This window comes from Notolabrus celidotus, chromosome 3, assembly GCF_009762535.1.
Source record: "Notolabrus celidotus isolate fNotCel1 chromosome 3, fNotCel1.pri, whole genome shotgun sequence".
In the NCBI taxonomy this organism is placed as follows: Eukaryota; Metazoa; Chordata; class Actinopteri; order Labriformes; family Labridae; genus Notolabrus; species Notolabrus celidotus.
The window spans coordinates 5,157,751-5,174,756 of NC_048274.1; the positions used below are offsets into that span (position 1 = coordinate 5,157,751).

At 41.9% G+C, this 17,006-nt stretch overlaps 1 protein-coding gene across 1 annotated transcript in view; it reads right to left on the reverse strand.

The window, feature by feature from the left end:
- The window catches only part of cdkl5 (cyclin-dependent kinase-like 5), a 35,775-nt gene that overhangs the window by 17,579 nt on the left and 1,190 nt on the right, over positions 1–17,006 (reverse strand). The window contains exons 2-4 of the mRNA XM_034680691.1: positions 15,324–15,660; positions 11,968–12,002; positions 9–54 (exon numbers count right to left, since the gene is read on the reverse strand). Of these exons, the coding sequence (XP_034536582.1) occupies positions 9–54; positions 11,968–12,002; positions 15,324–15,360 (118 nt within the window). The 5' untranslated portion in view covers positions 15,361–15,660. The remainder of the gene's footprint in view (positions 1–8; positions 55–11,967; positions 12,003–15,323; positions 15,661–17,006) is intronic.

Consider the following 17,006-nt stretch of genomic DNA (forward strand, 5'->3'; position numbering starts at 1 on the left):
TCACTCACCTTCACTGTCTTTGAACTTTTTAATGGCCACCAGCTCATTGGTTTCCTGTGAAGACATGGAGACACAAGGAGTGTTAGACTGAAGGAATCAGATACATGAGTCCACATCTCCAGAGGAGGTGAGAAGACTCGTACAGGATTCAAATCAGGGAACACTATTTGTAGAATGAAGAGGTTAAGAGGAGAAATAAAAAAGTTAGATATTTAAATGTATCCCCTGCCCACTCTCAGTGTGTCCAAGTTACAGTCAGTAGCTAAACTGCTTCTCTCTGAGTTATTATGAAACTAACTTTCAGCACAGTTAATATACGTCTTCTTTTACTCCCATCTGCCTGTTTGATGCACTCTGTGAACGTAGCTGTAAACTTGCTTCAGCTCAGAGCTTCTGTTCTGGCGTGAAGAAGAAACTAGGCGGGTTAGATTTTGTTCTGTTTCTGATTAATCAAGACATAGACGGACAGTCTCTCCTCCCTGCACAGAGTTTGAGTTGTCGTGGGTGGTGGAGAAGAAACATCGGGTTTAAGGTTGAGATTAATGAACGGGAGCTCTGGATGGATCATGCTCGTTTCTCCTGGTCACACTGCAGGCCTGTGATATGTTTGTTTAACATCACATACGCTGTCTGATGGATTTCATGGAGAAGAGCAGCCACCTTATAAACTTGCAGGATTAAAAGTCACAATGACAAACTACAAAGGAGGAGGAGCCTCGTGCATCTCAGGATTTATTGAACAAAAGAAAATACAGAGACAAAACAAAAATAACATATAAAACACCTTTTCCAAAGTCCAAAAGGTCAGAATAAAAAAACCCAAAGCAACATGAAACACACACACAGGGCAGGACACAGAGACTTGACACACACCAGTTAACGAGCAACAGGTGAGACTAAAAAGCAACAGGTGAGACTAACAAGCAACAGGTGAGACTAACGAGCAACAGGTGAGACTAACAAGCAACAGGTGAGACTAACAAGCAACAGGTGAGACTAACGAGCGTAACAAAGCAGGGGAAACAGAAAAGGACAGGAAGTAAAACTAAAGCAGACACAAAGAATGCCAACAACATAAAACAACAAACAGTAACAGAGAGCAAGACCTACAAAATAAAACAGGAAATTGTTACAGAGAGCAAGACCTACAAAATAAAACAGGAAACAGACACATAGACAGCAAGACCTACAAAATAAAACAGGAAACAGACACACAGAGAGCAAGACCTTAAAAATAAAACAGGAAACAGTAACAGAGAGCAAGACCTACAAAATAAAACAGTTACAGAGAGCAAGACCTACAAAATAAAACAGGAAACAGTAACAGAGTGCAAGACCTACAAAATAAAACAGGAAACAGTAACAGAGTGCAAGACCTACAAAATAAAACAGTAAACATTAACAGAGAGCAAGACCTACAAAATAAAACAGGAAACAGTAACAGAGTGCAAGACCTACAAAATAAAACAGTAAACATTAACAGAGAGCAAGACCTACAAAATAAAACAGTAAACAGTAACAGAGAGCAAGACCTACAAAATAAAACAGTAAACATTAACAGAGTGCAAGACCTACAAAATAAAACAGGAAACAGTAACAGAGTGCAAGACCTACAAAATAAAACAGTTACAGAGAGCAAGACCTACAAAATAAAACAGTAAACAGTAACAGAGAGCAAGACCTACAAAATAAAACAGTAAACAGTAACAGTGCAAGACCTACAAAATAAAACAGGAAACAGACACACAGAGATCGAGACCTACAAAATAAAATAGGAAACAGACAGACAGACACACACACACACACACACACACACACACACACAAGGTTCTCTAGAAACACCATGAGGATAACTTAGTGAATACAGACAGACAGACAGACAGACAGACAGACAGACAGACAGGTGTGACTGAAGTGAAATGATCTGTGGTCATCTTTAAAGCCATGAGTAGACGTAACATGGATTTATTCGAGAGACATTAACCCCTTAATGTCGTCGGGACATTTTGTCCCCACTCCGGGAACTTGTGGGTTCAGTCTGAACTTGAGACCCTGAGTCTGACGACAGAGGACCAGAGAGAATCACAACACACAGGCCAGCCTCCCTTGTCCTCCGCAGCTCACACGTTCCTCTGAAGGTCCTTTTGTTTACGGAGGGTCAGACCACAGAGACAGCTGCAGTGTGGAGAAGAGCCACGCGGTGAGGACTGGCAGCGCTGTGGCTCACACAAGACGATTGTTTGACTGCTTTTTAAAGACAAAGCTGTCTGTTCAGAGATTTTCACTTGCAGAAGAAATCAGGGATTTGCAGCTCCAACAAACTCTTAATCCTAAGAGTGACGTTCCAGTGAGAGGAAGTCTATCCGAGTAGCAAACTGTGAGATTTATTGTATTTACCAAGCAAGATAAAACACGCACACCAGCATCATACAGCACATGCAACATTTCAAGCTCTTTGGCAGCATCCTCCAACACACTGATGATGCTTGTGCTCATGTGTGCTGTCTCTGACCTCAGCTGATTTACCTTTTGTGCCACTGTTAAGTCAGCACACCTAAAAATAGCTTCAAGCTAATTCTCAGCTGGAGACACGTGCAGGTCCTGATCGTCACATTACACAGAGGATTCAACGTTTCTGCTTTACTGTCATCAGCCATGAAGAACATAACGTGGAGAACAGGCCGCCATTTGTACCATGAAAGAGTTAATGCTGCTGTCACATAATTGCATTATTATAATCAATAAATACATTAAATAAAATGTTAAATAATACATTAAATAAGACGTTAAATAAGACGTTAAATAACATATTCAAGAAAAGTTGTTATTATCAAGCACATCAAGCTTAAAGAAGGATTTTCTATCATAGCCCCTGCTAACAGGAGGACCTGCTCTGTTTTCATGTTTTCTTCCAAACACATGATTATTAAAATGAGTTTCTGTCATTTATTTTACTCTTAATCTTATATTTAATCCTCCTAAGTCTGATCTATTCATTTTCCCTCAAACATTCATGTGTTCATTCATTTATGTCTTCATTTACAAATTTACTTTCACGTCACAGCCAAGCGGCAACTTCCTGTCTTGAGAATTGAAGCCAAAGCAGAAGCTAAACGCAGCAGCTCCTTGAGTGTCCGCCTGAGGCTGGCTGCAGAAGCACAGGAGGGAAGTTTGCATTTCCAATATGGCGTCTGCCAAAACTCTGCTTCAGAAACCAACTGAGACTACGTCCATGAATTACAGTCTGTGGTCACAGCCTCCCCTTCCTCTGCATAGGTAAACAAATGTCAAACTTTGCACCGTGGGAAGCCGTCTCCGAGCGACTGGCTCATGTCAGCCAGTTAAAAAATGAGCTGTGGGTTGACTTCAGCAGCTAGGAGGTCAGTGCCTCATCGATGAACATACTTGTTGGACACTACTCTCAAAGAAAGGCCGACAGAAATTTACAAACGTGTGAGTCACTGATGAATAAGAGCGACTCTCTGCAGAGCAGTGTTGCATGAAGGCCAAGAAACTCTGACAGAGGTGCGTAAGGTACGAGAGCAGCTTGGCAAAGTGGAGGCTCCATGAGGACGCAGTTCTCGGAATTCAACCAGCTGTTGAGCCAACAGACGTCAGGGCCTGTGATGTTGCTGCATGGAGACAGCCCGTTAGTCTGTTTAATGCAAATCACCAACGACTAACGTGTGATAAGTGGAGCAGCTGCTTCTCTCTGCAGACACACTACAGCAGGGTTCACTGTGACTGTCTCTCCTAGACCACCTCTCCCAGACCACCTCTCCCAGACAACCTCGGCTGGTTCTGTCAGTTTGCTGTGTTCACGTGCGTCCAAACAAATCTGCATCACCAGGCTGATAAATCAACAAAGCTGCTTAAACTTACAGTAAAACATGAAATGATGCAAACACCTGGTTTTTGGATTTTTAATGGCTTGTGCTGTGAATGAAGCTGTTCTCTTGTATCCTGTGTTCTGTTTCTGAATTCGCAGCAGGTTTCTCTTAATGATGGTCGTTTGGGGTGTTGCAGATTAGAGACCCATGAACTCAGTTTGTGTTGATGACCGAGGACTCAGGATACAGACTCCAGGTTAAAGGTGTAATGGATCTACATGAGAGTGGACATCATTAGGAATCCTTCATTTGTTTGAGAATTGATTATTTCGATGGTGTTTTTGGTGAATTTGGTATTTGTGAATCGTTATTTGATCATTAACCGTTTAAAAATCTGGTACAGTCGTTTTTATCAAAGGTCAGGTCACCACTTGTTAGACAATTACATAACTAACAACAGAGACCCATTTCCAAGCTCCTCTTTCATCAGTCTGTCCAAACATCATTTAGGGAGCAAGTGTTTTCAGAGGTGTTTCAGAGCTGATGAAAAGGGAATAATTTGAAGCATTACAAAAATGGCACGAGTCAAAAACAGGCCCTGCTTCTGAGCACCTCGTGCTGTTTCACCGACAGTCAGAAACAGACAAAGTATTCCACTTTTAGAAAGTACAACAGTGGACAGCTTTCATCTAAGAATCCTCTTTAATGTACATGTCACCTCTGCATCATGACACAGCACAGGGATACGGTGTTGACATGTCACCCCTGCATCATGACACAGCATAGACACTGTATAGACATGTCACCCCTGCATCATGACACAGCACAGACACTGTATAGACATGTCACCCTGCATCATGACACAGCACAGAGATACTGTATAGACATGTCACCTCTGCATCATGATACAGGGCAGAGATACTGTATAGACATGTCACCTCTGCATCATGATACAGGACAGAGATACTGTATAGACATGTCACCTCTGCATCATGACACAGCACATAGATACTGTATAGACAAGTCACCCCTGCATCATGATACAGCACAGATATACTGTATAGACATGTCACCCCTGCATCATGATACAGCACAGAGATACTGTATAGACATGTCACCTCTTCATCATGACACAGCACAGACACTGTATAGACATGTCACCCTGCATCATGACACAGCACAGAGATACTGTATAGACATGCCATCCCTGCATCATGATACAGGACAGAGATACTGTATAGACATGTCACCTCTGCATCATGACACAGCACAGAGATACTGTACAGACATGTCACCTCTGCATCATGACACAGCACAGAGATACTGTATAGACATGTCACTCCTGCATCATGACACAGGACAGATATACTGTATAGACATGTCACCTCTGCATCATGACACAGGACAGATATACTGTATAGACATGTCACCTCTGCATCATGACACAGCACATAGATACTGTATAGACATGTCACCTCTGCATCATGACACAGGGCAGAGATACTGTATAGACATGTCACTCCTGCATCATGACACAGGACAGATATACTGTATAGACATGTCACCTCTGCATCATGACACAGCACATAGATACTGTATAGACATGTCACCTCTGCATCATGATACAGGGCAGAGATACTGTATAGACATGTCACCTCTGCATCATGACACAACACAGAGACACTGTATGGACATGTCACCCTGCATCATGACACAGCACAGATATTCTATATAGACATGTCAGCCTTGCATCATGACACAGCACAGAGATACTGTATGGACATGTCATCCCTGCATCATGACACAGGACAGAGATACTGTATAGACATGTCACCTCTGCATCATTACACAGCACAGACACTGTATAGACATGTCACCCCTGCATCATGATACAGCACAGATATACTGTATAGACATGTCACCCCTGCATCATGACACAGCACAGAGATACTGTATAGACATGCCATCCCTGCATCATGATACAGGACAGAGATACTGTATAGACATGTCACCTCTGCATCATGACACAGCACAGAGATACTGTACAGACATGTCACCTCTGCATCATGACACAGCACAGAGATACTGTATAGACATGTCAACCCTGCATTATGATACAGGACAGAGATACTGTATAGACATGTCACCCCTGCATCATGATACAGCACAGAGATACTGTATAGACATGTCATCCCTGCATCATGATACAGCACAGAGATACTGTATAGACATGTCATCCCTGCATCATGACACAGCACAGAGATACTGTACAGACATGTCACCCCTGCATCATGATACAGCACAGAGATACTGTATAGACATGTCATCCCTGCATCATGACACAGCACAGAGATACTGTATAGACATGTCACCTCTGCATCATGACACAGCACATAGATACTGTATAGACATGTCACCCCTGCATCATGACACAGCACATAGATACTGTATAGACATGTCACCTCTGCATCATGACACAGCACATAGATACTGTATAGACATGTCACCCCTGCATCATGACACAGCACATAGATACTGTATAGACATGTCACCCCTGCATCATGATACAGCACAGATATACTGTATAGACATGTCACCCCTGCATCATGACACAGCACAGAGATACTGTATAGACATGTCACCTCTGCATCATGACACAGCACATAGATACTGTATAGACATGTCACCCCTGCATCATGATACAGCACAGATATACTGTATAGACATGTCATCCCTGCATCATGATACAGCACAGAGATACTGTATAGACATGTCACCCCTGCATCATGATACAGGACAGATATACTGTATAGACATGTCACCCCTGCATCATGATACAGGACAGATATACTGTATAGACATGTCACCCCTGCATCATGACACAGCACAGATATACTGTATAATCATGTCAGCCTTGCATCATGACACAGCACAGAGATACTGTATAGACATGTCAGCCCTGCATCATGACACAGCACAGAGATACTGTATAGACATGTCATCCCTGCATCATGATACAGGACAGAGATACTGTACAGACATGTCACCCCTGCATCATGACACAGCACAGAGATACTGTATAGACATGTCACCCCTGCATCATGACACAGCACAGAGATACTGTATAGACATGTCAGCCCTGCATCATGACACAGCACAGAGATACTGTATAGACATGTCACCCCTGCATCATGATACAGCACAGAGATACTGTATAGACATGTGTGATGGGGAAAATACAGACATGATAGAATGCTATTCTTGTGTTGATTAGAAGTTAGAAACCCTCACACATACCAGACCTTCTGGGATTTGTATATTGTTATCTGTTTGCTTGGCTGAGGAGCAAACCAGGGGGTCACCTTTGTGAGAAGTCACAAAGGTTACCAGGAAGCGAGAGGTCATAAAAAGCTCTCTGGTTTACCTCACAGCTCTTTGAATGTGTTTAATGATGCAGTAACCTTATTCTCTGAAGAGAATAAGTAACATGTTGAATCTTCACTCTGGGTCAGTTGAGCACACCTTGTCTCGCTTGTCAGATCACGCTGCCAGCTGACCGCTTTGCAAAGCTCACTGAAGGCCGGAATAAAGCTCACAAAGACAAACCGTTGTAGTTTGAGTCTTTCATTTTCAGAGTTCCACCACACATGTCACCCCTGCATCAGGATACAGCACAAAGATACTGTATAGACATGTCACCCTTGCATCAGGATACAGCACAAAGATACTGTATAGACATGTCACCCTTGCATCAGGATACAGCACAGATATACTATATAGACATGTCACCCTTGCATCATGACACAGCACAGAGATACTGTATAGACACCAGGAAACACTGGCTGGCGTGTAGGTTGAGCTATTGTCTCTTCAAAAACACAAGATAACACATAAACCTCCGTACACACGCCCACATACGCTAATACAACACTTCCATAAAGTGGCAGAACAAACCCAAGCTCACAGCCTAATTAAATGTCCTTTAAATACGTGCAGGATACATAATTCATAAAGACATAAACATTAAAATGCATTACATGTCCTCACTGTAGAGCCTCTTCTGGGTCAGCTGGTTCTCTATGATTCCCTCTAACACCGGTCTGCTCTTCACACGGTGACCCATTTACTGTTAGCATGGTCTCATATTCAATACCTCCCTCTGCATCTCCTCCAGTGCACACACGTTACTTCTGTCTCCCTTTTTCTTTGCTGCCCTGCTTCCCGCTGAGAAAAGTAAAAATAACTGCTCTCTTGCTGCGAAGCTTAAAAGCTTTTATTGCCATGGTCGAAGTCCCTGCCTCTACAAGTGACTCCCCCGCACCTGGAAACATCTAACACTTCACTTCTTAGTAACGTTGTGCAACGCTACGGACCGACTGGACTTCATCACGCCTCCTTCAGAGGAATCAGAGTTAGCATGTTGATTAGCTTAAATCAGATCACAAACACTTTCAGACTAAAGGACAAAGTTTAACTTTGAATACATGAGATTATCTGAATGAGCAGCCGCGCTCACTGCTTTCATTTCTCTTAAAGAAGAATCATCTGACTAACATGGACGACACGAGGAAGACGAAGGGCCTTATGTTTCTCAGGTTTCCTGCTGTGTAAAGAGGCTACAGTCCTTTCCGCAGCAGTCGCTGGTTCGACTCCTAACCTCTGACCTTAGCTGTATCATCCCATATTTCCAGTCTCTCTCCAGCTGTCCTAACTAATAAAGGAAATGCTCTAAAACACACTAAACAAATAAAACACAGAACCGTTCCTCCTCTTATCATAAATAACACCTAAATGCTAATCCAGAAGCGGCGAGTACAACATTATTCCCGCTCTGATCGTATGTAGAAACTTGTTAATACCTCTTAAAGAGAAAAACAATGATTGAACCAGCTTCTCTTTAAACAGAATGTCATGGCCCCCATGATACGCAGATTACAGCAGCAACAGTGCAGCGTTAACATTGGGGGTATGAGGAGGTCTCTGTATTCGTCAGAGTTAGTATTAGGAGGAAGAAATGGCACCAGATCGTCTCTGAATTAAGGGTTATTATACTTTTTAAACCAGGGTTGCTTTTGTTGCAGCGTTTAACAGAAAGACATCTTGAAGTGCTCACAAAGGACACAAGATGACGTTCACGTTTAAACACTTCATCTGACGTGTTTAGCTTCCATCAGTCCTCTCCGAGCGTCATGCTCTGTATATGTGTTGTTTTTTTGTTCATGGCTCTTTAATGCAGGCGTTTGCATGTTTCGAAAATTCACTTAATGTAAATAATTCAAGGCCAGTTTAAATCCTTCATGAAGCAGAGCGCTGACAGGAGTCGTTGGTGAAGGGACAGATGCAGGAATATAAAGCATGCATATGACATGTCGAGCAAAAGACTCAGGTCTTTATAATAAATGAACACATTTTACATTCGAAGCACAAACTCAGACTCAGCCAGGTTCAGTTTACACTTCATCCATCTGTTATTCTGTTATCACTTTGGTAACAATGGGGGTCAATTAATTTGGTATCTAACCTGGATCATATGAAATCAATCAATAATTGAAAAGGATGAGGAATCATTAACGGGTCGCCTCTTCAATCAGATTCAACTAATGAGGATTGAAAGCAGTTACCAATAATAGCTGCATTAATCTGCCATCATTTCTCTCTGATCAGATGTTTCATAACATATTGATTAATTTGTTCAACTTCATCATTATTATTATTGTTCATTATTATTATTATTATTGTTGTTCTTATTATTGTTATCATTATTATTATTGTTGTTCTTATTATTACAATCCATTATCATTAACATCTGTATCACCGACTGTTTCTTTGAAACCTATACTTTTTTTTAACGATTTCAGGTGTGTTACTCGGGAGGTTACGTCTCATTTTAATTGCCACTTGGTTAATTTCAGTCATGAAGGATTCACCCAGCTCTGAGGAAGGAAGCTCTAACTCACTGCTGTGACACCATCAGTCTCTGCTGAAGTTTAACTGACCCAACTCTGTGCAACATGATTCTCTGGCTCCAACCCACACTTTCACGTCTCTGTCATAAAACCACTGATAAGCACAGGTCGCATGGTACTGTGTAGAAGTGCCAAATAATTTAAAAGAAAGTGAAACAAACCGAAGAGCTGATATATTTTATTCTTCATGATGTATTCTAAGTCACTCAGCGACAGGTAAATGGTAAAGCATTGTTTCTGATTGATGAAGAGAGAGAAACAGCGAGTAGATGAACCATGCAGTCACATATAGTAGGAAGTGCTGGATGAGTCACAGCAGCAGGCCTCCATCGCTCTCATGCATACCAAGCACATTAATGGCATAAATTTAAATACTTCTTATGACACCTCGGCCTGTCTCAGAAAACATTCAAGCTAACAATAAATCTGAACAATGTGAGAGAGTAGGTCAGCGCCGCACGGCTTCAGTTTGTGTAGATGCAGCTCATTACTGAGTCTAAAAGGTCATGACTCAAAACTTCAGGAGAGAAAACAGAAATCACCAAATCTCTGTTTCTGAGCTTTCTCTTTATTCATAAAACTTTCCCTTATTTTGATCTGATCAGAAAGCAGGAGGCGGGGCACGCCCACCAGGTAACCATCTATTGATCAATATGAACCGAGGCTAAAGCCGATCCCAGCTAACACTGTACAAGAGGCGGAGCACGCCCAACCAGGTAACCATCTATTAATCCATCTGAACCGAGGCTAAAGCCGATCCCAGCTAACACTGTACGAGAGGCAGAGCACACCCACCAGGTAACCATCTATTAATCCATCTGAGCCGAGGCTAAAGCCGATCCCAGCTAACACTGTACGAGAGGCGGAGCACGCCCAACCAGGTAACCATCTATTAATCCATCTGAACCGAGGCTAAAGCCGATCCCAGCTAACACTGTACGAGAGGCGGGGCACGCCCACCAGGTAACGTTTGGCTCACATTTAAAGACAAACATTTACAGTCTCTCATCTTCAGGCGATTTAGACTCCTATCAAATCAAATAAATAATACCCCCCAAAATAGGACTGCACAGCACAACAGTTCCCCAAAAGTGAATATAAAACATTTAGAGCTCCCCCTGCTGGCTGGCTGCAGTACAGGAGAACAACAATTCCTCAACAGCCCACAAAGATTAGTCTCCCACAAATTAAACGCCAATGAGTCGTTGGTGGAGTCACTGCTCAAGTTTTCATGTTCAGGATGTAGGGCTGAGTTGAGACATGTCACATGTTTCCTGTCTCTGCCGAGAGCACACGCCGCAAAACGACCGGGAAACAACAGGTTAACAAAACAAGGTGGCTGATGATGTCATGTGGTCAAATGTTTAAAGTCAGGAGTATTTGACTCCGCACAGTAAAGAGCTTCTGGTGGAGCATGTCAGTAATGCACGAACGTTAGAGGAGAAGGCGCAGTGACAATCAACGTACAGTATCTGCACTCTCAGTCTCTAATTCTCCACCAAACACTGGAGCAAACTTTTACCATGCCACATGTTAAAACTATCCAGAATGAAGATTTTCAACTGCATGTTCAGAGTTTAGAAGAGAGATGTTCAATCAGAACCGTTCAGGTATTGTTCAATGTGATGAGTCTGATCATGTTTCAATGATCAGACTCGTCGTTAGTTAGAGGTAATAAAGCCTGCCTCCGTCACACCAACACTAGACTCCATCATCACTAGAACAGTGTGATGACAGTGGAGCATTATAAAAGGCTCTTAAATCATTCCTCCAATCAGACCTTATTGATCTCACTGAATCAAATATCAATACCTTTTTTGAGGACCACGTGTCGTACGGTTAATCTAGGTCAAAGATTTGAACTTAGATTAAACAAGTTCAGTTCAGTTAAATGCCTTTATGCCCTGTGGTGAAATAAATCTCTCATGTTCACTCGTGTCTGTAAAATTAGTTTCTTTTATATTCGTCTCTAAGTTCATTTTGACCCGTGGCTTCCTGTGTGTCTGTTTGACCCACCAACCCGCTCCAGTCTCCAACACTCACACTTACAGAACCACGAGTTTACTCCGTCAAGGACTAAACGCCATGAAAGCACGCTTTGTCAAAGGCCTGGCTTAGACTTCACAGAAACCAGAACTCTCAAACAAACTGCAAAACAGGAGGAGTCTTACCTTATGCCTGCACTTAAGCACCACTCCATACGCTCCTGCAGAGAAACAGAGAGAAAGACACCGAAGATCAATAACAGGGAGGCTGAGACGTGTGTTCAGTTTCGACTTCTTAATTATGTTTTGACCTCCTAACCTTTGAACAAACATGTTCATAGAAAACAAGAGCAGTAGGTGAGAACAAGCAGAGGAACAGCTAATAGGTGAGGCAGAGGCATAGATACTCTCCCACACACTGTACACACACATATGCATAAACAGCTCACACCACAAATACACATGCAGTCCCTGAAGCTTACTGTCTTATTGGAGCATGTTCCCAGTCCAGATATAAAAAGTCTCTGAATCTGTTTGGAAGATCAGACTTTTCAAACTTCTCTGTGGAGAACAGGTTCAGTTCATAACTGATCTTTTTTTAGAAACTGTGAAACTAATGAAATGGTGGAAGTGTTCTGGTAGAGTCAGTGAAGAAGGTTAAATCTTCCATCATTTAAAGGCACAGTGAGGAGTTTCATGTTGTTTCTGGTGCCCCCTCTGGTCGAAGTCGGTAGTGTTTTCAAGGATGTTTTTGAAGACGACTTTAAGCAGGATGCAGAGTGATGACGTCATTCCATTTAGCTACCATAGACTGTATAAATTATGCTCGGCTCGAAGTGAGGCCACCGCAAAGCTGCTCCTCCTGGTGGCTGGCTGCAGTATAGGTCAAAAATTCCATCTCCCCCATTCATTTGAATGGGGCTGCGGTCACACTTTAAATAAAAATAAATAAATACACATTGTACAAATGTTTCTCACATCCGTATGCTGTGGTGATATGTAGTTAATATTTGACTGTTTTGTGTTCAAGGTCTCTTTTTTCTGAAATATTGGAAATGCAGAACTCAACCAGGCATAGTGTGACATAAAGAGGCAGGGTTTCAGCCTCCTAGCCAACAGCTACATATGTGTTTCCGTCAGGGAGCAATCAGTCATGCCCTTATTTGGGCAAAAACTTGTAATTTTAATATCTTGTGTTAGAACCCCCCCCCACAGTGTGTGGCAATAGAGAAATTAGCTACGTAGAGCCAAGCCGTTTTTTGAACCAGGCTGTAAACGTGTTTATTAATGCTGCAAAGATCGTCTTTTTTGAATTGGTGTGTATGTGGTTTCCGGTGTTTCTGCAGCCAGCCTCAAGCAGATTCTCAATGAATTGCAGTTTATGACACTTCCGCATGGGCTTCATATTTTGAGACCTGAGGTTGCCGCTTGGTAGCTCCATGAAATCATCAACTGTAACGTAACAATCGTATTCATTTAAAGGGACAGTGCAAAATAATCATGGCAGAGTTAGCCATGAGGCTAAGTTTCACCGGCAGGTCAGAGAGGAAACTTTGTAAAATGTGATTTATTGACGTTAGCTTACAGAAGGTGATCAGTGATGAATCCCCCGTCACAGCCGGCTGTTAATGTCTGAATAACGTCACAGTGCACACCAGAATAAACATTAAATCCTGTTCACATTTAGCTGAGGCCCGGTTTTAGCTGCTCAGTCTGAAAATCTCTTTAAGTCTTTTTGATAATCCTGCTCCGGTGTCATCCATGAGAAGCAAACATTACGTAAAAAATAAAAATGACCTAAAAATGTTTTATTTATTCTCGTTAACTACTGAAGCTAAACTTACAGCAGAGATGTAAACACAAGACCGGTCGGACTTCACTCTGCAGGGCCGAAGAGGCATTAGTTAAACTCTGAGAAGTTTAAAAACAGCTCACAGTGCCTTTTATTTTTTTTCCGATCTGACTTTCAGACCAGCTCTGACGTAGATGACTGTTAGAGAGAATTATCGACACTATAACCTCTGTCTTCTCACATTAGAATAACGTGTCAGTTCAAACCAACCAAACGATGCTGGAGTCGAACCTTGAGGAGTCAAAGAGCTCTCCTCTTTCATCTAATTTTCTGCCATCACGGTCACTGCTGTGAAGCTTCAGATGAAATGATTCTGTCATAAAATACTGAAGTCATATTTCAAACAATCATCAGTCTGAAAACAATGTCAACGTATGTCTTTAAACTCTAACAATATACAAAGATGTGCAGATATTCTGAAGAAACGTGTAGAAGCTGAATTAAAAACGTCATGTCATGCTATCAAACCTCAAAGTGAGCCTCTGTGTCTCTAAACCACACGGTCTGCTTAGTTTACAAAGTGTTTGTCTGATGGTTCAAAATAAATCATAATAAATACGGTTCAGTGTCTAAAATGTGAAATGAGCAGCAGTCAGGTTAAAACTGTCTCCACGAGTATCTTCAGATCTATCCTCACGCTGCATCCACCTCTGTACCTGACACACCAAATAACACCCCTTAGAGGCGATAGTGAGGGTTACGGTTATAAACATGTACACAGTTTATTCTTCGTATGCAGAGAATTCAGGCAACAAACACAAACTGCTCAACACAAACATATTCATTTCTGATCTGATATTTTTAACAGCTGCTCGAGCTCATGCCGGATTCTGTAGATCGTGAAACATTGTAACACGAAAGATAAAAACAAACAGACAGATTTCACTTTGAGCTGCTGACGGGCTTTTAATGTGAAAAATACCAATGGGAAGTACTTTCATTTCACTGATTAAACTTAATAAAGGTAAGAGAAGAAGAAGGAGTGTATTGCTATTAAAGAGATCAGTGCCGAGCATGACTCTGGGGAATAAGTGAAATACATCACTGTTGAGATTAAGGAGGGACCTCATCAGGAAGCACCAATACTTTATATATATTATATATATATATATATATATATATATATATATATATATATATATATATATATATATACTGTATATACATTTGACTGTTTTTAAGTTTTTATTATCATATCTCTCTTTCTCTCTCTTTCTCTCTCTCTCTTTCTCTCTCTATATATATACTTATATATATATATATACAGTACATATACAGTATATATATATGTGTGTACATATATATATATATATATATAGAGAGAGAGAGACAGAGAGAGAGAGAGAGAGAGAGAGAGAGAGAGAGAGAGAGAGAGAGAGAGAGAGAGAGAGAGAGAGAGATATGATAATAAAAACTTAAAAACAGTCAAATGTTTGAATGAATATCTGCATTTTAAAAAAGCCTGTTTGAGAAGAAGACTTTCCTCTGAGGGGAAACAAGGACACTGAAAATATGAGGTAAAGAAATGATGAACGCTGTAGTTTGAAAGGACAGCCGGGAAGAATTACAACGTAAACCTGTCCGGATTATAAACCTGCATCGTGTCAGAGCTACAGGGACGCTGACCACAGCCTCTTCAGGTTCATACACTCATAAACATGCAGTTATATCTGCAGTGAACAACACTCACCTTCTCCCACAATGCCAAGGACCTCAAACTTATTCATCACATCACCGAGGGCGAGGGCTCTTCCTGCAGGTGAAACGAGCTGCTCCGGTTTTAGCGAGGATACTCCGGCTTTGACCGACTTCTGAGGGAGCGAACTGAAGCATCCGGGAGAACCGTGGAGAGCACGTGGACACACCCCATCTTCACTCTTCTTCTCACCTCGTCACTCTGCAGATCTGCTCCAACCTTTAAATGTCAGTCTTTTAGTTACAGGTCGAGTTGTTCCAGTTCTCCCTGCACTCTTTACTCCATGTCTTGAGTTTGTTGGTCTTGTTCTTCTATCCAGATGAAGTTGAACCTGCAGGATCAGAGACAAAGAAGAGAAACAAGGAATAAGATGTGCATTCAAGATTCAACTTCCCATCATGCCCTGCATGCAGGTGGTTCTCCTGGTTCAGATGGAGGCTAAGTAGGACACCAGGAAGGCAGCACTTCCTTTAGGATACGTTTAAATAATGGATGACTCTAAGCATGACTTCCACATCTCATCCTTTCTATTCCTGTCATCTGCTCAACCTGCAGGAGGAGAAGACGGGCAGAGCTACCACGCCTGCTCTGAGAGGTTTGAAAGGGTCATTGGATCACCTCTTTATTCTCTCTCTCCAGAGGAACTGTCACTACGTGTTATTCTCTTGCAGCACACTGAACTTTCTCTTTTTTAGGGAAAGTCAAAAGTGTGAATCACGTCTCCACAGTTTTCAATGTCATAATATTTAGTGTCCATGGTGCCAACTTGGAGTTGGTCACTCTAACATTTGATGCAGCTACTCAAGAAGCCAACAGAGAGTCCAGAGGGCTTTGGTCATCTCTTCATGCTCACAGCTCTTACTCCTCCATATCAGCGTCTGTCTGCTGACACAAGAAACATTCACAGATATTTCAGCTTCTCCTCGGCCGACCAGCAGGCAGACCTTGATGACGATGAACGCCAACAATGCATTACTTCAGTTTGTGACCAAACCACTGTCATCCAATCAGCCTCAATGTGAAAATATGAACACATTGAATTAAGATGATGAATATGATGAACTCAGCAGCTGATCAGCATTTAATCCAAGGCTCTAACTTCAGCCCTCCATCCTTACACATCTACACATCTCCCAGAGTGATCAGCATCTTCATCATCACCATCATCACCCCCATCATCATCATCATCATCATCAAATACCACCACAACCTCAGTCATGAGTCTCAGCTGTACCTGCTGTACCTGCACACCTTTGATTCCTCAGTAATGATTCTGAACGAGTTCAGCTGATGATGAAACTCTAACCTCAGATTCTTCCTGTGGTTAATATCTGTCCTTTTGCTTTCCCCCTGATCTCACGAAGCATATTTTCAATCTTTACTCAGTAAATATAAAAGTCGTCCAACAGAAAGACAAATCATCTGCAGGCTCAGATCTCCTCCTGTCACACATCCAAAAACTGACCACGGTTATTGAATGCTTCTTTTGTAATCTGAGTTCAGTTGGCCTGAAACCATCAGAGCTCCTCACAGTATCAGTCCAACTTCATTTGTATAACACTTGATTTATTCAGCAGTGAAAAACAACTTTAATGTTGATTTGGCTCATGTGCCTGTGTGGGCGTTTTCCTATGCAGGGTACGCTCCACACAGTCTTTCCAGGAGAAGTGATGAGGT